Source organism: Lates calcarifer, linkage group LG7_1, assembly GCF_001640805.2.
Source record: "Lates calcarifer isolate ASB-BC8 linkage group LG7_1, TLL_Latcal_v3, whole genome shotgun sequence".
Taxonomy (NCBI): domain Eukaryota; kingdom Metazoa; phylum Chordata; class Actinopteri; family Centropomidae; genus Lates; species Lates calcarifer.
The window spans coordinates 20599336-20625281 of record NC_066839.1 but is presented as its reverse complement, the minus strand read 5'-3'; the positions used below and the strand labels follow the sequence as shown (position 1 = coordinate 20625281).

Sequence of the window (25946 nt, the reverse complement as noted above, 5' to 3'; positions counted from 1 at the left end):
AAGTGAACAGAAGGAACAAACCATTTCTTTGACATCTGGTATATTGAATACATAAAGAATGTATCCTGCAGAGAGAAATATGCACACACACTCTTTTTGTCAGTCGCACATAAGCCTGGCTGTTTTATAAATCTGAGTCACTGTGGAACCAGACCCACGTGCACAACCCCTATCTCCACTCCCACAGTTTGCAATAAATGGAAGTGAAAATGGCTTTAAAATGTCTGCATCTGATTCCATCCACCACTCATTAAACTGCAGTGAGATGACCAGGAAGTGCAGTTTTACTGACTGTGTCACCTCAGCATGGTTCTCCATCATCATCAGAGCAGCTATCGTGACTGTTCAGCATGGCTGGAGATATTCATTCACTCATTCACTCAGTCATTTCAAACACAGAACCCCATAATTTTTTTAGCTCCAAGTTTATTTTTTTTCTATTCCCACATATTCCTCAAGGATAAATGTGTATGGCTAATGGCTAATGTATTACACTGTAATGAAGTGTAATATCCACATGCAGCTATTCAAATCACATCAATTTCCTGCTGCGTACATGTTGTAAACTTTACTTTATAACGACTGGGAAAGGCACCAAATTTCACACCTGGCTGTTTGGTTACACTCTCTGCCCATGTCAGTCTGGTGAGGACAGTTTGTCCTCCTCCTGCCCTCTCAGCTCTTCATCTGCTGCTGACAGGACTGTTGCTTCTGAGGACAGTGGTAATCATGGCTGGCTGGCTTTGGTGTGGATCAAATGGATTTCACTAGAGTTGACACCCACTCAGATCTCCCTTTTGATTTGGATTCTCTGTTGGTAAAAGTGATCAAATATTAGTTAAGTGCCTCATGACAAGTAGCTCCTGACCTTGAACTGCTAAAAAAATTTTGATTTCAACTTAGTGTCTCATAATATTTAATCATTCTGACTTATTATGATGTAATTTGATTATTCAGTTTTTTTTTTTTAAATTTCCCCTGCACATTTCATGTCTTTGTCATATTTCATCAATCTTTCCTGGCTGAAATAGTCTTCCACAGATCTCACCGACCCATATTATTAAGATGCTCTCATCAGGTACTTTTCCTGTTACGTTTCAGCTATTAGTGGCAGTAATACCAATATTTCTTACCTCTTTCTTTTACAGTATTGTAGAAAAGACTATGAAAAATATAGGCTATCATTATGATGGAGTGTATGACCCAAGTGACATGCCTGTACTCAGCCTCTGGCTCTATCACTCAGCCAAAGTTCATACTGTACGGGACACTCACCCTGGATTAACAGACTGTTACATAACTTCCAATGCAAATCTATATCCTATAGTGTGTTTCAGATTATATGTCATCACTACAAATGTATTAAATCAAGATCAGCGTTATTTTAAAATTCAACATGTTATACTGTGCTTAGTTCAAGTTTAATATCATCCATCATCTTGATTTGTCTTTGAAAAAGTCCAACAAAACAAAGCCATTTGTTGCGTTAGGTTAAAGTTTTTCATCCACTTCTGATCATTCATCATTTCTTGCATGGATGTAAGAATGAATGCATGTTTAATCCTGCATTCTTGTGACCTGCACAGCTGTCACTTATACCTGTACACGTGGAGGTGAAGGACTCGGCTCTTACTCGCGCGGGAGAAAAAAAAAAAAGGTGCTCTACACTCCGCCGAGCGCACGGAGAGCAAATCCGAGCCATCTGACGCGGAGGATTTGTAGGTTTAGGCGAAATTGCATACCCCCTCCTCTGTTAGATTAAATACCGTATTATCTATGGATAGATTTTCACAATGTTTACGGCGCGAAGCATGTCTGGAATGCGCGTCCTGTGTGCACAAAGTTTTTGGAGTGGGCTGCAGTTTTGAGACTTTTGGAGAGGCCTGGGACTGTGGACACCATGCACACGGATGTCGTGCTTTTCAACCTGCTTGTGTGGATGGTCGGTGTGTCCGGGTCGACGAGTCCGAGAGGAAATCCATTACAGCCATACAGATACCTCAGGTCAGTTCAGAACGGTAGAAATGCCGGGAAGACGTGGGTGACTTGAAATGGCACCATGCGTCATTACGCGTAAGGATAAAAATGGTCATTTTACCAAGTGTGAAAAAAATGTAAAAAGTCACACTTATATTAAAACAGGTGAAATATCCTGCCATATGATTGAATCTCTTTCTTTTCTACACTTATAAAAGATATTCTCCAAAAATAAGTATGAATATCTGGATCTTTTTATTTATTTATTTATTTTAAGTTTTGTTAACTGTTCCTTATGTATGGTCTAGTTTTTAAAGGTCATCGCTTCTGTTTTTGTTTCTTTTTGGCTCTCACCATGTTAGCTGTTTTATTTCTCTTCATGTTGTTTTACTATACAACTCTGGTTGGTTTAAATGCGCTTTATAAATAAACTTGACTTAGGTAGATATATTAAAAAGAAATTAAACAGTTGAGACAGTTCATTCTTGACCTAGGTCTGCTTATAAGCTTGTTCTGGACCTTCTGATGATATCAGACTCAGACATGAAATGGAGTTTGCTCAGTTGCCATCCCAGGACTAAAATATTTCTTTATGATTTATTTAAAGTTTAGATTTATTTCTCTAGTTCTCCTCGGATCTCCTGACTTATCTCCACCAAGTACAATACACAGTACAATACACAGTGCTGTTTGGATTCTATTGTTGTAGCCTCACATGTTTGGTTCCAACTCCTGCCTGCTTTTACACCATCTCATGTTTCATAAGTCCTTGATCATGACATTGCTAATTTATGTGTTTGCACAAATGTTCTTTTACATTCTGAAATCCTGCATGTTTCCATTTGAGTGTGAAAGCTCGTTCCTGACCTTGGAAATGGTTTGACAGTTGTGTTTATTCTGTAAATCTGTCTGCTGATGAAGACCAAGGGATGTGACTGAAAGCTAATAATTGGACCTTGAGTTAAGATAATAGTCAAAAATATAGCAGTTTTGAAAATGTTATCCCTCATGACTATTAAGTAAATGAAAAATGAGATTTCAGATTTCTCTGTTGTCCCATCATGGAGCACATCACATGACACTTACTTTTGGTTGTAAGGAAGAAAGAGGTCAAATTATCTTCTGTCACTCGGGACTCTGTCATGATGATGTAATGTCATGTATTCAGATTTAAGGATTGCATCAGTTTGATACTGGTCCTGTAAAGCTTCTATGTGAAAACAGCATAATATATTCTGGCTTTATTCAAAAGGTGACATGTGTCTGGTTAGAAAAATCACTTACTCTGATTACGTAACCAGTAATCTGAGTGTGTTAATGTGCTTTCTCAGTTATTGCTATTGTTGTGGCTTTGGCAAAGGTTAGCCAGGTGGAAGGAAGTCCAACATCATTTTTAGCAGACCACAAATGTAAAACATGTTTGAATTTGTTAACATTTGGAGTCAGTGGATATCTGTCTCTTTGATCAGCATCTGTTGAAAGATAACATTTTAGTTGACCTGAGATTGATTTTGCTTGCCTCCAAAAACGAAGCTATATGGATGGTTTCAAAATGTTGATATAGGTTTCTCTGTTACTAGAAAATCAAATAAAAATTAATGTAGTCTCGGACATTAAAAATTCTGTTGATAACTGCTCTGTGCAATGCTTATTAGTTTGAATTTACATACATCAAATTAATTAAAGTATTTTTTTCTTCATGCCTTGGACTGCTCAGTTGTGTCTGATTGGCCAGCAGGGCAGCCCACTGTGGTCTTGGCCTAGGTCATGCCTGCTCTCAGGGACTGATTGATTGCTATTCATCTTCCAACACCATTGTGGTTAAGTTTTAAGTTTTAAACTCCATGTCCACCAGCTACAACAAAATTAGAATTATGCATTTATGTCTACACATTTACAATCTAATAATGTCAGATATGACAGTAAATTTCAGTCACAGGGGTCACAACAATTACTTTGACACATTAGTGCACTTTGCACCTAATAGTTATCTACTTTTACATGTAATGGGATATTTTTATGTCTTTGTGTTGACACTTTTATTTACGTAAGGGATCTGAGTATTTCCTCCACCACTGGGGAGAACAGTCATTATTTGTAGTCACAAGAGGCACTGGAAAACTGCTTTAGTTTGAACAAATGATAAACGTTGGTTTTCTTGTAATGTCACTCTTGAAAGGTGGTTGGTGCACTGGTGGCCTGGTTAGTTACAGAGGTTCTGAAAATATCTAAATCTAAATGTTTTGGATCATGGTTTCATAAAAATAACGTGAGCCCTATGAAGCATATGTAATACACATGTTCACTTTTCCAGAATTAAAAATGTTTCTGAGAGGCTAGAATGAAACTTTGTTTGTGTGCCAAGCTATTCCATTTTATTTGCCATGGCCTGAATTTGACCTGCACTAGATGAATTACACTACACTGTAGGGGATTTCTACTTGTATTATATTACATATATTACATTTCTTCTTTCTGTACTGTCCATTCTGATGTATACTAGCAAGTAGTCTGATATTTAAATACCCAGTATCCTTCAGTCAACTTGATTTGAGGATCAAAGGCTGTGAAGCAAACCAGACGGTGCCCTGACAGCTCATCAGCTTTTGACCTCTCTGTGTTCTATACTCAATCAGATGCTTAATCATTTCTCAGTTTCACTGCATCCAAGTTGAGTTAAGTAAAGCACTATCACTGTAGCTTAGAAAAGAGTGGCCTAACCTTCCGGTTCAAAAGAGTTAACCTTTCCCAGTAATATGCCTTCATAACTCTTCTCCAACATCTGTCAATGGGTGTAAACACCCACTGTGAAGATGATAGACAGATGCAACATCAGTAAGCCAAGACTATATTACCCCAGTTGTTAATGAACGAGTCAAAAGTCACTTCCTGCACCCATCAGCTGCATATTTGTATCTTGAAGGCAGCCACCAGCACAGATAGACCCAGACAGACCCTAAGAGGGGCTTAAGTTCTTTTGCTGTCAGACTTGATGAGCACCCTCTTGGTTGGTTTTAATTGTAATAAACATCTCTGACCAAATGTGAAATGGATAAGTGTCAACCATGCTGGGAAGAGAACATTTCCTGTTACCAGTAGGTGGCGCTACGACTATGCCTACTGGATTGAACAGTGTACCTGTGAGTTGTTTTCCTGTGTTGAATGTTACCTGTTAAATCTGTGTGCAGACTGTGAAAACATTTTTTTCCTCTGGGACAATTAAGTATGAATCTGAGTGGGAGTCAGAGCAACTTCCTGTTTCATGGAAACACATCACTATGCCACCACAGACACACCATCCAACGAAGACCCAAAAGCTTCTCAGTTTAAATGTCTTTAATTTACTCTGGCCAAATTTGAAGTAGATCTGATAAGGTTTAAGCAGGTGAAAGAGGAGTTTGTTAAGGTACAACACTTGGAAATAGGAAAGAAGCTTTTTTCTTGGAATGTCACATGTGGACTGCCAAATTTCATCCACCTAGGACAAACTGGGCAAATGGCAAAGCACTATAGAGTTATTTTCACCACTCATGCACATGCACCATGCCAATAAAATATTTTATTTTATTATTTTATATTAACTTACTCAAAATAAGTTTTCACCAGGTTTGATGCGTGTGCAAAATGTTGTGAGATTTCAAGCATGTTTAGGCCCTCATAAATGCAATTATACATTATGGAGAATGATAATAAAGACTACAGTGTAGATAAGTAGTACTACACAGTAGTACCATGCTTGTGGGTCCACTCACACCACCTTTGGAGCATCCCTCTTTGGACTGGTGCTGTAAGCTGAGTTGCAACACCTGTGAACTATAGTAGATCTAGACTCTGCAACTTGGATAAAGGTACCAGAATTTGGTAGTACATACTCACTTTATCAATCCTCAGAAGATCCTGACTGAGTTTTGCTACTTCACACTCTGCTTTGCTGTTATACTCATTCACAATCTTAAACTTCTCTGTCCTACTCTTGTTTTTCATTCAACACAATGAAATGTCTTAGGATATCTCAAAGACTGTGATGTAAATATAAATAAGCACCATCCATTGTAATCTTTCTCCAGTTCAACTTTTGAAGGTCCCTAAATTCTGCCTCTTTGTCCTCAGGGCATCTATGGTATCACTCTAATAGAGAAAGTAGTTAAGAATAATGTGACTAATGTCGCTGTCTAAGGATCCTGAAAGCAGTAATTACCAGTGTATTCCTCTAACTTTATAACTCAAACTACCAATTGCTATGTTTAAGACAGTTGGTGTGGTTAAATTGTATGCCACGTTACAATATGGACATATCTATCTATGGTCGTATCTCTCCAATCAAAGCAAAGAATAACTGAGCATATTATTTCTACCAGGTCTTTCTTCTCAGGAGCTGCATGAATTGTTTTGTTTCAAGCAATTAATTCATTACACCAAGATATTAAGTGTAGCACCTACACTGCTGTTCTCTATGAACAGCATTTTTCCTGCTCATTGCTGTGTGGTGTTTGGAGAATATTGTGCTTATTTTAAATTGACAATTAAATCCCACCTTAATGATTCATCTCCAACCAAAATCACATCTGTTACAATAGATTACCTGCCAACCACACTTACCACTTTCTTGTTGTACTAAAAGACATTTGTAGTAACTTGTCTGTAATAAATGTTTTGTAAGCAAAACACATTTAGTAAGTAGGAAGTAATTGATATCTTGTCCGTTGCAACAACTCCTCCATCCTAAACAACCACATAGGTCACTGGTTCCTACCTTCAGGTACAACCCATAGGAAGCTTATCAGGGGCAGGCCTACTGGAGCTTCATCGTCATGGTAAAAAGTTTGGTTCAGTTTTGGCATAAAAAGTATTTTTTACTACCTTTGTACTGGTTAGGTTTAGTAAAAGATCATGTTTTGGGGTAAAGTTGGTTGTTGAACGGTCATGGATTAAATAAACAGCAATGACCACTGGATTTAAATGGGAACATTTAAATCCAAAAGTCCTTGTGTTTTGTTGACCAATACATCCACTCCAACATTTTCCTGACATGGACTTTGTTGCTACTCATTCTACATCTACTTTGCTCCAGTCATAATTACTACACCTGCTAGATGATGTTTAATATCAAAGCATAACTATGGTTTGCAAAACACCTGCCCTGCTTGCTGGGTTTAGCTACCTGTGACTTTTTCCTCTTCCACAGAATGAAATTCAGCTGAAAAGCAGCCGTTTTGAGACAGTGGAGGAGGATCCAGCATGAGTCACAGATGGTGCTTGTCATTTGCATGAGATTCTCCCATTGTTTTGTTATAAAAATCAAAACAGTGACACTAATAATATTATCTAATATCCCACAGGCATCTGGGCAGAGAGTGGAGATTATCTTGTTTCCTGAGGCTTAATGTATTTAAAGAATATACTCCCGTTGTGCCTTCATCTACTCATCACTCCACCTTCAGATGTTTAAACAGACCGAGTCCGTGGGTGAATTTGATCTTATTTGATTTCTCCTCTGTAAATGAGAACACATCTATCTCTGCTGTTCATGCAATAAATACGATTGATCCCATAATGTCACAGACTTCCCAAATCTGTTTTCTGTTTCCCACCTGCTTTCCAGATTTACCCAACTTAGTTTAAGTGCTGTCTAACATTACATAATGTTTTCATAAAATCACAGAACATTTTTTTCCCCATTTCAGATCAAAAAGAGAAATGCCTCTAACAGAAGGATCTGGACGGAAGATTGGCAGGTACGTGTGTGTTTTATCTTTCTCCTGCAGCCCAATTAGAGCACAAACAGACAAGATGAGAATATAGTGGAGATTAAAGCAGCATGACTGGACTTAGAAGCACATGGGCAATATTTTAATCACACTATTGTTTGGAGAATCTAGAGAGGAGGATGGGCCGCTTCTGGGTTCTTACTAAGCCTAATATAATCCATTCTTATCCTTCAGACTTAGGAAGTTCATAAGATTATTTGCCTGTGCTGCATAGAGTCAGTGGGATGACAACTAGCTACAAACCGTGAAATCAACTACTGGGACGCTGTCAGGTGTACACACACCGAAAAGCTGATTATTACTTAATCCTTGAATAGCTGCTTAATAACATAAGTGATTTCAAAGAGGCTTCAGAGAAGAAATACTGAATGTGGTTGAATACAGCCATCAAAATGATGAACAAACACACAGTACAATGACACTCAGCGACTTTATACCCACGACTGAATTACTAACAACTGGACAAAAGGGACAACTTTTCCTGTGAGTAAATTCATATTTTTTATTGTTATTAGATGACTTGCTAATTTTTCAGGAAATAGCATCACTGTCAGTGGGGTTAGAGTTAATACATAGGATATGGTTAGGATCCTGTATAGATCCTGTAACACTGTAGACAGATCTAACAGTTGATGTATGTGTTGCACTCTGAAGTACCATGGCCATTACTGCAGTGAAAGGTCTGAAAATATTTTCACTGACAGTGAAAGTGGAGATGTTTGGGTCATTCATTCTGCAGTTGCTCCCTCCTGCTACTATCATGCTACCAGGCAGGCATCATGTTTACCACATTCAAAATCCTAGTTTAGAATGTTAATCACTTTGAGTTTATTGCTAATTATGTTATATTTATGTTAAACATGTTGTAATGTCCTTGATACCTTTCATGTAGTTTAATTAGTCTAACACTTATTTTAACTTATAAATCAGAACACTGGCCATTTTAAGCACCTGCAAAGGAATGTGTTCAGACATCTTAGATTACATTCCTGTACATTCATTTGTTTGTTCATTCTGACAAACACAATGACACAGTTTTTAAGCTTCTGAACTTGTTCAGAACCAAACTAATGTATCATACCACTATATCAGTCACACTCTGCATGTTTACATTTAGGGGGTCTTATTTAAGCCGTATGCAATCTATTGATTTTTTCAACAATGTTGAAAATTCATTGGTTGATCAACTAGAGCTATCCAGCAATTTGCCTGAGCAGACTGACATATAAGTTTGCCAAAATATATCATCAATCAAATTTAATCAATCAATCATATGGAGATTGATCAACAACACAAAAAACATGTTCAGCACACCATTAGGAATGGTTGAATCTCCTGGGAAAGGATGAAAGGACAGCATTGTAGGTGGGGGATAAGTAGTGTCATAGACCTGTGTTGAGGGAAGGCTTCTCTTCTTTGATGTAGATGGCATGGCTCATTTCACTCCACTTACAAACCACCCATCCTCCCTATCTAATCTATGTCCTGGAGAGAGTGTTCCTTTTCCTTCAGTTGTAGATAAATTGTAGAATCTTTACCTGAGGAGTTGGCCCTCCTCTATAGAGACGTGTTTGTTTAATGGTTGCATTCCTCACACTGGACTGCATATACTGAATTACTCTTCTTGTGGGCATGCAATCTTAGTGTGTTGCTGGGTTGTAGTGGGGATGAAGGACATAGAACACAGTCCAAAAAAGCCAAGCTGCTGTCAGTCCTGCTGTGTGAGGTGTTTTGATAACGACCCCAGAGAGGTTAAATACCTGGGTCTTCCCACCTGTCAGGCAGAACTGAGGAAGCCTCTTGGATGAGAGGTGAAATGTCTTCAAGTCACTTCAACCAAGTCCAGGTGCCCTCAATTCAACCCTTCCTGGATAATCATGACCTGGATGACTGAGAACCTTCACAGGCACAGCTAACTAACTACTAACAAACTACACCTACATTCATAGAAGTAGGGAGCTAGCCAGATTGAAGCAGGGCATGCAATATTTGTTGTATTTTATTTGCAAACAGCAGCTAATTTGTTGTTGTTTTTTTTTTTAAAAAAAAAAAAGAAAAGAAAAAAAGAGAGACAGTTGTATGGGCCCAGAAGGTACATTGACCCAGCAGGAAAGTGCTTGGTTTGCCAGATGGCCAGTCCAAACACTGTGCAGATTCACAGAACTCCTTTTCTTCCAATCAGCACCATCAACTGTATTTATATCTATTCGTTTTATTTATGGACACTAATTGATTTGCACTTGATATATCTTCCTCAACGATCACATGTGTGTCTCAGCAAACAAATTGCAAGAACTGAATTTGACAATGAGAACTGAATTTGAGCTTTGAGTGCTGAATATGGAAATTGAGGAGTGTCAATACACTTTCAGGGCAAATGAATTCAATTTCTGAATATGACATTCAGTTAAAAATGAAATTCAGCTCCAAACTAATAAATTTAGTTTCAAAAAACAATTATTCAAATTCAGTTTCTGGTGACATATTTCTGCCCATACCATGTTTAATCTACTATGTAGGGACATACACAGTGCACAGAGGGCCTGAGGTTGGGGCCGTGACAACAGGTGTCTCCCAGCAACCTTTACCCCAATCTTCCTAACTAGTTAAAGTTTGTTAATGCTAATATCCAATCAGCCAGCCATATTGCAGCAGCTCACTGCATCAAAGCATGCAGACAAAATGTGACTTAAGTGACTTTGACCATGATATGATTGTTGGTGCCAGACAGAGTGTTTTGAGTATCCAACAAGCCCCTGATCTCCTGGGATTTTCACACACATCAGTCTCTTGTTTTACAGAGGATGATGAAATTAAAAACAACAGAAGCATCCAATTAACTTTTTTTTTCTGTGGGTGTTGGTAATGAGAAAAGTCAAATGAGAGTGGCGAGATCAGATTAAGCTGACAGGAAGGCGACAAGTAAATAACCACATATTAAAGTGTTATGCAGAAGAGCCTGAATACACACCTGCTCCCCGACATCAACTAAAAACACAAAACTGAGGCTATTCAGGCCCACCACAACTGAACAGTTGAAGTTGGGAAACATCTCAACTCTGCTTGGACCAGCACATCTAACAAAAACAACAAAGTCCACTCAAATCCATGTCACAAAGAAATCAAGCTGTTTTGAGCGAGCAAAACAGGGTCATACACCAGAACCAGGAAGGTGTATCTGTTAAAGTAGCCACTGATGTATTTATCAGACTTACAACTTTTGTACTGACTGTTTTTCCACTTCATATGTAATTTAGTTATGTCATCATGTCATGTCATGACCAGTCTGTAGAATCTTCAAAGAGAAATATGATTCTGATATTTTCTGAGTTTTGGTCATATGCTCCTGTCATTGAGACACTGTGTGCAGGGAATATGTTGAAATGTATTCTACATTTTCCTTATTTCTAGTTAAAAGATGCGTCTGTATATGTAGGCATATTTTTTACATTGGTTTATTTTGAGCATCACAACCAGCACTTTACAAGTACCAAGACTTTGTAAGACAAAGACAATAGGGAAGTTGAAATATGCTGAGGTTACAGTTATGTAATGTAAGTACTAAATACCAACTTAATAGAATAACTTTATATGTAATGGTTCTTGACTCTCAACTCTAATCGCTGTGTCCCTAAAAATTTCTATCAGCCCGATATTCAAGAGGAGTCCAGATATAACAAAAACCTGGGGTACCAAGTCAGAGCAGCTGCTGAGGATAGATGACCATGACTTTACAATGCGCCCAGGATTTGGAGGTAAGGAGGTTCATCTTTCAGAATGAAATGGTGGTCAGTTTTAGTGCAGGCAGCCAGTAGACTATGATGTTTATTAGAAGATGCTGTGGTTTTAATTCAGTGTCCAGACAAGTCATTAGCCACATCAAGTTTTCTATTAGACTTTACACTAAACCCCAACATCTGATCTATATGCTCATCTCAGCAGGGAAAGAGGGAGTGTCCAGCACTGGCTTATAAAGATGATATAACCAGAGTAGGATTATGTCTGAACCATGCTGCTGTGGGCCAGTGATTAATTACCAAGCAGCCACAGTCTGTAGCTTTAGGTTTCAATAACTCTAATCTTAATCTGTCACATTAGCAGGGCTAAAAGCTTGAACCTATGTTCTCCTTAAATTGTCACACTTGCATTTCCTCTCGTTTGAAATCTCACATGGGCTTGGATGGATTAAGGTTGATTAGTTACTGAAGGGTTCTCTGCTAAATGTCAGTGCTTTTTAATGGAAAGAGCAGTCTGTAAGTGCATGGTGTAGTGCAGCAAATGAAACATATACAGCCCATGCTGAGGAGCCCCCCCCCCCCCAATATGTGGCAACAGCAATCCCAACATCAGGGGCCTCGTGCTCCCACCACACCACAAAAACTACTCAGAAATGTCTCCAGGATCACAAACAAAGTGTTGACCTGGGCTCCAGACTCCCCAAATCCCAAACTGACCCAGCATCTGTGGGATGATCCAGAGCAAGTCAGATCCATGGAGGCCCCATCCCACAACCCACAGGACCCAAAGGATCTGCTGCCAATGTCCTGGAGCCAGACACTACAGGAGATCTTCAGAGAGAGTCCAAGCCCCAGCAGGTCAGAGCTGTTTTGCCAGGACCTATGCAATATTAGGCAGGTCCCACTGGTACTGAATCAGATTGGGATCTGGGGAGTTTGGAGCCCACACAGACGCACACAACTATACCCCATGTTGTATGGTAATAGAAGAATCCTTCATGCTTTTTATTCTCTATTTTTAAAAAAGTAAAGGGAAGAAAAAAAAATCAACTTGCACCACAATGCACTATAATGTCAATTAGGATTACAGTATTCACTCCACTGGAACCCAACTGCTTTCATGGGGATTTGGATGAGAGAGAGCATTGCTTGAGGCAAAGAGGTTGGCATAAAAAGGAGTCATGACCTCCAAATAAACACAGATAATTCATACAGTTCTGAATAAGGCACTTGAGCTAAATCTGCACTCTTACTATCCACTGCTATATTTTAAAATAATACTCGTAAATTACATGTTGATGCAACTGCTGTATCTTTTTTAGGGCCTGCAGTCCCAGTTGGAGTGGATGTTCAGGTTGAAAGCCTGGATGCAATTTCAGAGGTTGATATGGTATGTCTGGACCAAACTCTAAGTAAGACAGTTATAGATGTTATTAGTGCAGATAGTACTAAAACATTTCTTTTCTCATTTAAGGACTTCACCATGACCCTTTATCTGAGGCACTACTGGAAAGATGAGCGTCTGTCCTTCAAAAGCAATAACAACCAGAGCATGACTTTTGATGGCCGCCTGGTGAAGAAAATCTGGGTACCCGACATGTTTTTTGTCCACTCTAAGAAGTCCTTCACACATGACACTACCACTGACAATGTCATGCTGCGAGTTTACCCCGATGGCAAAGTCCTCTACAGCCTGAGGTAATTCCCCCGTCAACGTTTTGGTCTGTCCCTCCTTTGTCAGATATAGTTGCACCTTTCTCTGACGCATGTCACTCATCGAGATGTGCAGAGATTTCTTTCTAAATAATCAGGAATGACTAAGAAGTGCTCAGGATTTAGACTCTACTCTATACATATATTATATATTCTACTATTCTAAATTCCGTTTCCAAAGTTATTTATTTATTAGCTCACTTTTATCATTGTTTTTAACATACTTTCAATACATTATTCCCTTTCAAGGATGTTTGAATTTTATCCACAAATGTGAAGTACTTTGTAAAATTTTCAACATGAACACTATAAATTAATGACCATGAGATGATGCTTTACAAATTTGTGTGATAAATAAATTGTACAGGTGAGCGTAATGACAGCTGATGAAATACAGAAGGTAAAACTTATTACCATCTTCTTGTTTGAAGAAGCTACAAATTCTGAAAACATAGATGCTTCACACACACCATCACTGACTCTTATTTTCCCATGGTTTCTATAAGGTTTTACTTCATGCTTTTTTTTCTTGCACATTAGTTTCCACAGTTACTCTACAGTTGAACGTGCCCAGGGAAAGCTACCCACCAGGGAAAACAAAAGCACCACAAGTTTTTAAAGAAACAAAAGTAGAATATTAACAGACTCCTCAGTAGGTATTTTTGAGAGTTAAAGATCTCCAGATGTCTCCATGCTGACGATAGCTGCTTTCAGGCTGTCCGTCTCTATGTCCGTCTGTCCGTTCAGCCCTCAAATTTGGCAACATTCACATGGACTCATAAATGAACTGATTGGGTGATAAAAAGTCAAGATGAAAGTTAGCTCATTAAATACATTTTTGGCCATAACTCAAGAATTCACACATGAATGAACTACAGCTGGGCTGATTGGTGGGGGCATACAGCCACAAGGCAGTGGTACCAGTCAGTACATATGAAGATAAGAGATGGTTGTTTTTTCATTATAATGAAATCAATGATAGCCAAGGTGTTGAATTCAGTCCATGATCCCTGTGCACTTACAATTTTACTAGCAGCCTCACAAGTAAGCAGTCAGTTCAAGAAATTAACCTAATTAATCTAAATCTACCAAACTAAAACAAGGATCTGCACAACATGCAATATGTTGAAAGTAAGTATACAGTAAGTAAATAAGTTGAAACAAAAAGTTAGACTATATTTTACAGTGTATCCTTGCACTAATTTCACACTACAGTTTCACAAAATGCATCTGAATATATTCCACAGCTTTCTTTAGCACTGGATACATACAGTACATGTAGTATCCTGAAGCCTGTACTATGATTTGAGGTTAGTGAGGTGACTTCAGGTTTAACTCTGGGTTTTCAGGATTATGATGGTGGTGCAATTTGTAAATCACCATGGCAACTTATGCTGAACGGCTAACCTGCTCCAGACTAGGTTATAATAGGATCTGATCGAAACTGTCAACAGCCCAAGTACTAACCAATTAGATCACTGGAAAACTATATTCATCATTCCTACTGGATCCCAACATGGACAAAAGAGTTCAAAATCAAGTGACAAATAATAAAGAGCAACAGATATTTTTTTTAAATATCAGTTGAATCATTTTGTTGTTTGTTGAGTCTTTCATGTGTCCCATTTGGTTTTAAAACAGAGCTCCCAACAGACAGAGGGAGAGTTTATCACACTGAATAAATACATAACAACTATTAGCAAAGATTCTTTAATCCAACCTGAGGACACTCTGTGACCAGATCTGGAAATAAAAACTAAACTCTCTATGTCTTTCATTAGAAAATGATCCACACACTGTTGAGTATTTCCCATGATTATAAATGATTGACCTCATCCAGATATTAACTACTTCTCTCCTCTCTGCTGTCTGATATTACTTTACCTTTAAAAAAAATCTGCTCCATGTTCATAAAAGTTTGTTCATCATCAGACAAAAAAGCATGAACAACTCTTTAACATGGACGTGCTCATGGCTGGATCGGGAAATCCTGGGATCAGGAAATCCTGGGTTTACTTACCAAGTTGATAACCACCATCATACAGCCGCTTAGTGAGACTGTGGTTGTTAGGTTTAGTGAAGCCAAATAACAAAAAGACATCCTGGGTATGTTTCGTAGTACAGACCTCGGGTTATAATGTCAATGGGTGTTCAGGGATGTAATTGACATTAACTGTCCCGTCAAGACAAAGTGGCACCAGCTGCCGCGGTACAAGATGCATATTTAAGGGGATAATGGTCTGCCAATTATATCTGCTAATACTGAGCATGACCTAGTAATTTTGGTGAGCAATACAAGGCTCCAAGCCAAGAGAGTTGATTTTGTAATCCACATTACAGAGCTTGGCAGAGAGTAACAGCTGTCCATCTGTATCCTGTTGTGACCACTCGTGCGTAGTACTGCTTTTCTGATTGGCACAAACAAAATTCAAATGAAATCAACATTTATGAGTCAGTATTCACCAACGTTCACAACTTGATCTGAAATACCAAACCTTAGCACTGAGTGTGAGATGTATAGCTGATTAATAGTAAAGGCCAACTGATTGGTAAACCACCCTATAACGGAGTAGGTATTTTGTTTATACTGTACTCTGTAAGCATACTCATCACGTGGCCTGGGTTAATCTGTGTGGGGTTGGTGCTGGTTGGAGATTTTCCAGACTAAGACAGATTGGCGAGTGGGTAGAACAGTTTGTAGACCTCGTCTGCAGACTGTGTAGCCTTCACTCGTCCTGGATTATGTATTTTCATTTATCATTTCTGGGCTGGAAGCCAAATCTTTGCTGAAACCCCTGGTCCACACTGCATTTGCCTGTGAATATGTCCTTAAGTTCAGACATGCATTATGTGCTGATCAGCCACAACATTAAAAACACCTGCCTAATATTGTGTAGGTCCCCCTCATGCCGCCAAAACAGCTCTAAAAGGCACTACTAGAACTACTAGGGTGAAGCTTTCTGTGCTCAAATTCACTGACCGGTCAAACACAAATCTTGCAGCTGGAACAACCTGAATGCAACTTTATTCACACAGTAGACAAGCACTGGATTCCAGCAATGATAATAGAGGTTTCATGTTTCTTCATGGGTGAAAATTCTTCTTTTGGTTTTTAATTTACATTCACATGCTTGTTCATGGATGTGTTTGTGTATATGGCTTGTTTGGCTTTGTGATGGAGATTTGGGAGTGTCTGATAAAGATCTCTCATAAATGGAAATGTTGCTTGATTAGCGCCCTGAGCAGCAAGTCCCCGGCTCAACTCCTGATCCGGCCGGACCCCTGCTGCGTGTCAATCCCCCACCCTCTCTCCCCGCATTTTCTGTCTCTCTTCACCGTCCTATCCAATAAAACCAAACCAAGAAAAAAAAAAAAAAAACTACTAGTACAGTGTGCAGATTTATTTTTTTAACAACTGCCGTTTCAAAGCTGGTGGGATGGTGCAACTTTCAGTGCTTTTTACTGCAGAACAGCAGCCATTTCATTCAAACAGATACCAAATTCACATTTTCCTACTTATAATATTCATTAACCCTTTTCCACAAAATAGTCCCTGAAACTGCAAGACCCAGATTATGCCTTCTTGCATTTCCATGTCAGAGATGAAGCAAACAGATTAAAGGAGCAGCTACTCCCCCCAACTCCTCAGCTCTCCTGCATTATGGTTAGCTGTACATGAATTGTGAATTTTGTGCTCATGTTCATTAACTGTTGTGTATCTCAGACTCATTGGGTGTGTGCACTAAGGGGCTGGTTTTGTCAAGCTTGCCCAGACTTGTTTACATATTGCTGCAATAGATTGTTAAACCTTGATGTTAATATCTTGCCTGAATTTGTTTTATGATAGCATAGTCTTTAGACACCTGAAAAATGAAAGTGATGTGACCAAGATTCCCAAGAGCAACAAATGAAACAAATTAAAATAATTATCATTTAAATATCCTCATATCCTAAGAGTAGATCTGAACTAATTATTTCCTTGGTATCATTTTTGCATTGTATTACTACAGCTTATTGATTTGTCATTGCAGGGTGACAGTCACAGCCATGTGTAGCATGGACCTGAGCCGCTTTCCTCTGGATACGCAAACATGCTCTTTGGAGATAGAGAGCTGTAAGTACCTGATAGGATCAAGGCTGATGTGGCTTTTCTTCTCCCCTACACAGAAGCAGTTGGTTATTTCTCCTTCTGGCCTGTTTTCTATTACTATATGAATATGCTAGATCAAAGTAATAAAATTCAGTACATTCACACTTATGTTATTTAGAAGACTGGAGAATGTAGAGAGTGCTTTTACTGTATTGTACAGAGTCTTTACTCAAATGTTATTTTCGTAGTTACAATAGAATTTGTACTATAGATATGATTTATGCTCTTTGTCTCCCTAGATGCCTACACAGATGATGACCTGATGCTGTACTGGAAGGAAGGAAACCGCTCCTTGAACACAGATGAGAGAATTTCTCTCTCTCCAGTTCCTCATCCAGGAGTTCCACACCACCACCAAGCTGGCCTTTTATAGCAGCACAGGTACTTACAGAAAGTGCATACTTGTCTTTTAATTTAGCTTTGCAATATCTGTGGTCTAAGCAACTTCTAACTTCACCTGTTCTCCAGGTTGGTACAACCGTCTGTACATCAACTTCACTCTGCGGCGTCACATCTTCTTTTTCCTGCTGCAGACCTACTTCCCTGCTACTCTGATGGTCATGTTGTCCTGGGTGTCTTTCTGGATTGATCGCAGGGCCGTCCCTGCCAGAGTGCCACTGGGTGAGAGTGCTTAGCCACTGTTAGCTAACTGGTGTTGTGATCAGTTAAGTGATTGATGTCTCGCATCTTAGTTGCAGCTGTTGGGCTAAACTAGACTAATTTTCACCTTATAATGTTTCTGCCATCTTTTATGGAAGTTCTCAGCTGACTAAAATAAAAGATATTAATCACATTGAAATCTATTTTTCTTTGTGCATGCTTGTGACAACAGAAAATATTCTAAGTAGCAATATGATTGAAAATAATAATCAGTTTCACAAGCTGTTTCAGTTATCGTAAGCAAAGCAGTGTCGTTGTCTTCCTTCTTATCTCTGTAGCTCTGTATCTCTCTACAGCTCTATATTGCGCTGCATTTGTAAGCCAGTTCCACTCATGGGTAAACCAATCACACCTTAAAGATTTGATTTCAGTCTTATAACCAAACCCCACATACTGCTTTTACTTGAATATGTGTCACATTACAGCCCATAATATTTAAATGGAAGAACTACTTCAACCTCAAATGTTGTTGAATTCAGTTCTTAGTCAACTCAGTTTTCTATTTAGCGTTTTAACCAAATAAGTAGATATGAGACTGGCTTGACTTGTTCTGAACTTGTTGTCCTGAATCAGGTATAACCACAGTGCTCACCATGTCCACCATCATCACTGGAGTCAATGCCTCCATGCCCAGGGTCTCCTACATCAAAGCTGTGGACATTTACCTCTGGGTCAGTTTTGTCTTTGTCTTCTTGTCAGTGATAGAGTACGCTGCAGTCAACTACCTGTCTACACTACAAGAACGCAAGGAGAGGAAACTCAGAGAGAGGGTTAGTACCAATCACTCATTTCTATGTTCATAGATGCCAAGAGTTAGATGGACATTTACTGAAGTCACAGTTTAAAAGTGCAGAAGATTTTTAACAACACTAGCACCATGGTTCAAGAGATAATGACACTAAGTGGTTTGGTTTTTCAGTCAGTTGACCACCGTGGTCCAGTCCGAAATATCTCAACAACTATTGCTTGGATTGCACTGATATTCAGGGTGCCCATAGAACTAATCCTAATGATGTTGTTGTTGTCTTGTCATCATCAGGTCAAATTTTTGATTTGTCTGATACTTAGGTTTATGACCAAATACCTGCAAAACTATACCATTTCCATAAGCCTAGGCTGCTGTTTTGCAAATGCATTGGTGAAAATAGTAGATATTACTGGCTAAATGTGAGCATGTTAGTATCCTGATATTAGCAATTTGCTGCTACACATTTGCTGATATTTGTGACACTGAACATTTGTGGGACCATTATATTCGGAAATTTAAAAATGAAAAATCACGGGCAGTAAAGTTGAGTATTACTTCACATAGCTTCACACAGCTGTCAATTACAAGTAGTTTTCTGGAGTGAAAAGCTTATTTGCATTGCAAAGTTTTTTTTGTGGGTGTGTAGTGTCTTGGAATATGAGCCATTAAACCCAGTAAGCATTTCTTTTCTGCTTGCAGCTGCTGTGTACCTGTGGTATGACCCACCCTGGCATGATGTCACTCAGCTACAGTGAGGTGGATGTCAACACAACAGGGAACTATGGCATGCCAGAAGAGAATGGAGTGAAAAGGGAGAGGATGCTAGTGCAGTTGGCAATGGGGACTGACCAGGTCACTGGCCATGTTGGCACCAGTGCCTACAGCAATGTGTGGATTGACACGCATGCTATAGACAAGTACTCCCGTGTTATTTTTCCTGGATCTTACATCTTCTTCAACATCATCTACTGGTCTATCTACTCGTAGCACAGATGGAACTCAAACAGATCTACCTCTCCAAGAGTGGAGACTTGTGCACTGCACTTGCAAATTCAGGCTTGTCTTCAAATTTGAAAGAACAAAATTAAGTCTTTTTAAGAGAGACTGGACAGAACCTGGAGGTGAACTCGAAACACTCTAAGAGGACCATGTAAAGCTGATCAAAACACAACAATAACTCAATGTGACTTCATTACATTACAGGTTGTGATACCATGGTGTGTTGAACATTTGCCAAGGAGCAACTGAGCAGGCCTTCCAGTTGTTAATTAACAGTTTTCTCAACTGGTTCAGACCTTGTTAAACCCGTCAATCAAGGGCTTGTAATGCATTGTAGGCAGTGTATCAATAAGAAGCATAAATCACCTTTTTCTGGTCTCAGGTCCATTTGGCATATAACAGACATGTTTGTCTTACACCTACTCTGTCTCACAGTCTGTTTGGTAGGATTCAAACAAACTTTGAACTAAAGAGCCAGATCCAAGTCACTTGAAATACAAGGTCTTGGTCTACTTCCAAGAGAACTGTGGTGCAGTGTGTAGTATGAATGCAAAGCTACCAAAACACAGGACTATGCTGATGGTGTGTGCTTTTGCATGTATTGAAAAGAAACTGCTGTTAGTCATTCCCTATGAAAATATTAAATTGCTTTTTGATATGCACTCACAAAAAACCTTATTAGGAACACCACCTGAAATCTGGCTAAAGCCTCCCTTTTTCCTCAGAACTCCATATTGTCATGACTGCATCACATCATTTCTGCTGATTTGTCAGCTGCACATTCATGCTGCCAATCTCCTATTATACCACATCCCAAAAGTGAGTTCACTGAATTGTTCATGAAACCATTAGGAGCATTATCCTGCTGGAAGTCACCATTAGAAGATGGTAAACTGTGGTCATAAAGGGATGAGCATGGTCAGTGACAATACGCAGATAGGCTGTGGTGTTCAAACCATGACTGATTAATGGCCCAAAGTGAGTAAAGAAAACATTCCCCACACCATTACGCCACCACCACCAGCCTGGTACTGTTGACATCAGGCAATTTGGGTCTGTGGATTCATGCTGCTGAAGCCAAATTCTGACCCTACCATCTGCTGCCTCAGCAGGAGTCAGATTTATTCATTCTTGGCTGACAGGAGTGGAACCTGACATTGTCTTCTGCTGTCCACCTAAAAATGTTTCATTCAGCTCCAACCAGTCTGGCCACTCTCCTCTTACCTCTCTTATCAATAAGGTGTTTCCCTCCACATAACTCCCACTCCCTGGATGGTTTTAGTTTTTGTTTCCATTCTGAGTTAACTCTAGAGACTGTTCTAGAGATCAGGAGTTTAAGAAATACTCAAACCAGCCCATCTGGCAATGGTGGTTTCACTCCCATGTTATCACATCATCAGTTTTTCATGCACAAGATACCCCTTTAGCATCATTTTCCAATATGCATGGTAGTCCAATTAGAGAGCTGTCCCCTGAAAAATAATGTTTGTATACAACTCAACTGCAGCAGCAAATACATTTAATGAAAAACAAAACATAATTGCAATTGGATTCTGTTTATTAACATAATGAGGATGTGTTGTTAATTCCTATATTTGTCAAGTCCCAAATACATTGAACACAATGAACAGTAAAATTAGCAGAGTTTTCACTACTATTGATGCGAGTAGCAGCCATCTTGATTTCTTATGTTGGGGTTGGTGAGGTTTCTCTGACTTCTCGAGTTGGAATTCCAACTTCAGGAACAATGAATGAGTTGCTTTTTTTTCAGTTGGTTAAGTGGAAATTTACTTAAGCTTTGGGTGTGTTTGCAAAATATCATGGAAAGAAATTGAAAGTGAAGTTCAAAACTGTGAAAATCAGAGAGAGTAAGTGCAGAAGGTCAGGGTTGATGCTGATGAGGACACCTGCTTCCACCAGTTAGCATGCTAGTCTTAGGTAGCTAATCAGCTAACTAGCTAGAACGACATAAGTTGCTAAAGGTGACCTCACATTTGAAATAATGATTACATAATAACAAACACTTCATGAGATCACTTCATGGGTCTTTCACATGGCACTCCCATTAAGGTTAGACATGTGTGCGCATTCTTTGATTCTAATTTGTCAGTTGGTACAAACTAGATGATTTCTGTTATGGTGCATCTTTCTCTACCATGCTATGTTCTACTGTTTTCAATGCAAATACAATAATAAAAAAATGTAAAATGAAAAATGTTTCACCTCCTATGTTATAATAAAATAGTGTGTCATAAATAACATTCAGTTTATTCTCATAGAAATATAAATGAATTCTGTATAAAAGGTATTGCCCTGGGCTGTGATTTTCATTGCACTGCTGCCACATGAATGGATAATGGATGACTGTGCAAATTAGCAGGTGTTGAAACCATGGCAAGTCATTATGTGAAGGTTTTCATTGATACATCAGACAGTGTCAGAAATAGAGGTAGATGACATGGATTTGTCAGCTTATTGTCATCATTTATCAATCCCATTTAAATAAAATTGCATTTCTTGTCCCCTCCAGCTTACATTATCTACTGTGTAAGCCATGTTCTCCTCCAAATCGAACCGCTGCAGTAATAAAGCTCATTTTTTGTGACACCAGTGAAGATAAATAAATCCATTACATGCAATAAAGTGTAATGCATAAACATAGTTATAATTTTCTCTATGGCACTTATTGACTATTCAGTTGCCAGTAAAGACTGGCAATCTTTATGGTTCATCAGTGCAAGTTAACTAATAAACCTGTTTGAAGAGCATTGATGCTATGGTTACCTGCATGTGTCCAGCCACGGATACTTCTTGAACCTGTGGTGGATTTTACATTCATTGAAAAGAAGAACAAAGGCAAACAATAAAGACTGATAGTGGCATTTTTTATGGATATCAGCATTGGAATTAAAAGAAAAATAATTAGCCAATACAGTGAAAAGACATGATGGCACAAAAATAAGTCAGACAGAAATAAAGAGTGTAATTAAGCACAGACTGAAGGAAAGGCAACAATCGCAGGTGATTATTTACTGTTAGGTACATGAAGCCGACTGGAGTCAGAGCCTTACAGTTACCTTTCAGTTAAACAATTTAAATTCAGGAGATGAATGTTAAATTAAATTAAATTAAATTAAATTAAATTAAATTAAATTAAATTAAATTAAATTAAATTAACTTTTTAAAATAGTGGTTTTACTGAAGTTCCAATCTACCCTCCAGTTGGTGGCGGTAATGAGCAATTTCCATGTCCGCCAACCGCAAAAACTACCTAGCAGAAGCAGCAAGCAGCAGCATCAGTCGCCAATCAGAGGCAAGTAGGGGCGGGTCTTCGCCCATCCCGAGTGGGAAATAAAATAAGGCGCGTCTGTTGAATGTCAGTAGTTGACTTTTGTCAGTTGATTAGAAGTGTTTATTAACTGCTGTCGGAGATAAAAGAGGATGGTTAGAGGAGGGCGTTATGGCGACTAGAATATTGAGGCGAACTGGCGTTTCTAACGAAATATGCGAGAGACTGAAACGACGTGAAATAGAGAGCTGTAAGGTAAGCTAGCCCCTCACCCGCAGGGAGAGGTGAGTTAGGGATGTTTCCTTAGAAAAGTTCAGGGAAGCGTCTGCGGTTTACATGTACTCAGTCCAGAACAATCATTGTTCGTTCTTGAAGAATTTCTTCTTGCAAAACCGAAGTTATTCACTGACAAACATACACAGGTGAAAACCCGCCACCACAACTCTGATTCTCATCAACGGCTTAATGAGGAGGACAGCTGAGATACTGAAGTTATTAAGGTTTCTAACGTGTGACACAAAAGCACCAGATTCGTCATGTTGTTCACTGTGTGATAAAGCGACAGAGCCGGGGATACCAAACTCATTAAGTAGGGCTACTCAAGACAAGGGTACAGCTAATTGAACAAAATAAGAAAACAAAAAGTGTGGCAGCTCTCGTGCACACAGTAACTTTAACCTTACTTAACATGAACATAACTGATATTTCATACATTACATATTTATTTTTTTCCCGCAGTAACTCTTTGTCTTCTGACAATGCTATAATTTTATTTTGTGCGTTTATTTGCAATTATTATGTGTGAATTTGACTTTGAAGACTCCAGGGATGCAGACTAACTGTTTATTAACTTCCCCACTTCTGTTAAAGATCAGAGACGACCACACTCCACTTGCCCTCTCTCTCCTTGGTCTGGTACTTCTGCACAGCAGTTCTTTACATGTTATTGTCCTTGGTTCTACATCAAATCACACTTTTAAGACATTAGATTTTTTTTGAGAAAGCGCTAAAGTGAAAGGTTTTTGCTCAGCAGTTTGACAGAGACAGGCCCGGTTCAGTGTCTGGGTTCTGAGCTGGAAACATTTCACACTGAGAGAGAGAAATTTGTTTGGGCATCCTGTTCACCGTGTTATTGATGTGAGTTATTATTGAGATGCATTCAGGATATTCCACCACTGACAAAATAAGATAGAATAGTTGCCCACTATCTACACATTTGGTTGTGTGTTTTTCTGTCCAGGACCTGTTGTCTCTGACTCCTGTTGAAGTGATGAATGCTGCGGGGCTGAGCTACGAGAAGGCCTCAGTGCTGCTGCAGTCAGTCAGCAAAGCCATTGCTCCGCCATTCACCACAGTATGTAGACTTTCCCAGATAACATTAGGGGCAAGCTTCCGTGCTTTTGTCACTCAATGGCTGAATTAAGGTGCACATGACCGTATGTTCATCACTCTGCACTGGATCACTGGATCATTCACTTGGAAAATCACAACATAATACAGTGAATAAATATGATTGCCATGGGTTGTGAAAATAACTTATGATAGTTTGGCATCACAAGTTATCCTATTATACAGACACATGCTGTTTGGTGTGGTTTTTAGTTTTTAAGAGCACTTTTTTTGGAAACCGTATGTATCTGGCATGACAAAGCAAAAACTGAAGAGTTATAGTAGTAGTTGTTTTGGCAGGCTCTAGAGTTGTGGAAGCAACACTCCGACTCCTGTTTCTCCACATCGTTGCCTGCCCTGGATAAACTGCTGAGAGGAGGCCTGCCCCGTGGGACCATCACAGAGGTACACCAAAGAAATAATGACTGAATTAGGTTAAATATGAGATATTGGTCAGATGTGGTCTTTTAACTATTTTGCTGAGAGTTGGATGAAGAGATCGACATCACTCTCATATCTGTACGATGAATGTGAAGCCACAGCCAGGAGCCAGTTAGCTTAACCTAGCATAAAGACTTGAAATGGGGGAAACAGCTAGCCTGGCTCTATTGAAAGGTAAGGAAAACGCTCACTAATTAAAAGAATCCTGCGTATTTTTTTCCAGAAACGTTATGTTTACATTCAGTGTTTCTCACCAAATGCAGTGTTTTCATTCTGTGAGGATCTATGTAGGCCAAGATACATTCTGGATCTCTAACACAGGGTCATCATGCAAGGCAAGCACAGTTAGAGTGGTGGGCAAACTCAGTTACAATTCACTTTTTATTTATATAGTGTCAAATCACAGCAAACATTATCTCATGGCACATGTCAGACCAAGGTGTGCAGACATCTGTCTCAACCAACTGAGAGGAGAGAAATGGGGGGAGAGCAGAGAGAGGAGAGCAAGACCAGGAACAGCTGTATACACTATTATATTTAAACACTGTCAGACTGTTTATTATGATGACCAGTAGTAATAGCAATACCCATAGGTGTAACTATGTCACCAGTCTGATGTGTGTAGAGGTGTGTGTGGTTATTCTGTAGCAGCTTGGTGTCATGTGCATGATGATTTAATGAAGGTTAACACAGTGGCCTGCTGTGTGTAATGATACTGTGCTTTGATGTGACACTTTTCTAATAAGAGGCTGCTGCTTTATCAACATATGTTTCCTGCTGCCTTCAGATGCTGCAGGGATTTAATGAACTGAAGGGAAACTTTGTTCAGTATGAAACAACTGTGAACACTGTAACAGTTGCTCATGCTAATTTAAGATCAATGCAGACTGATGTCACTGCTTTAATCACAGCATCTTTTTGATACTAATTTAAAGTAGTATACTGGTTGTAAAAATTTTAAGCATTATCCTAATCATTGTTGTGCATTTTTCCATGGAATTATTTTGGTTTTGTTGAAAAAATCGCCAAAGTGGCAGCAGATTGATGTTGCTCCACAGACTGACCGAAACAGGTT

The 25946-nt window shown here is 39.0% G+C and overlaps 2 protein-coding genes across 9 annotated transcripts in view; both read left to right on the top strand.

Moving 5' to 3' along the window:
* The first annotated feature begins 1900 nt into the window (after positions 1 to 1900).
* Positions 1901 to 19740, top strand: LOC108901747 (gamma-aminobutyric acid receptor subunit rho-1-like). Its single transcript, XM_018703362.2, is given in 11 exon segments — positions 1901 to 2004; positions 7662 to 7712; positions 11394 to 11500; positions 12805 to 12872; positions 12957 to 13180; positions 17227 to 17309; positions 17585 to 17667; positions 17669 to 17726; positions 17814 to 17966; positions 18579 to 18775; positions 19453 to 19740. Coding segments are annotated over 11 exon segments (1416 nt in total).
* A 3326-nt stretch (positions 19741 to 23066) lies between these two features.
* rad51b (RAD51 paralog B) overlaps positions 23067 to 25946 on the top strand; it is a 40571-nt gene continuing 37691 nt past the window's right edge. For 3 of the 8 annotated variants that reach the window (XR_001963954.2, XM_018703401.2, XM_018703399.2), the window contains exons 1-3: positions 23068 to 23296; positions 24282 to 24395; positions 24719 to 24835. Coding sequence is in view for 7 of the 8 variants with exons in the window: in XM_018703401.2 (XP_018558917.1) it covers positions 23213 to 23296; positions 24282 to 24395; positions 24719 to 24835 (315 nt within the window). In the remaining variant the exon portion in view is untranslated. Of the gene's footprint in view, positions 23297 to 24281; positions 24396 to 24718; positions 24836 to 25946 lie in introns of all 8 variants that reach the window. The other 5 variants (XM_018703398.2, XM_018703400.2, XM_018703396.2 and 2 more) reach the window with 4 other exon arrangements.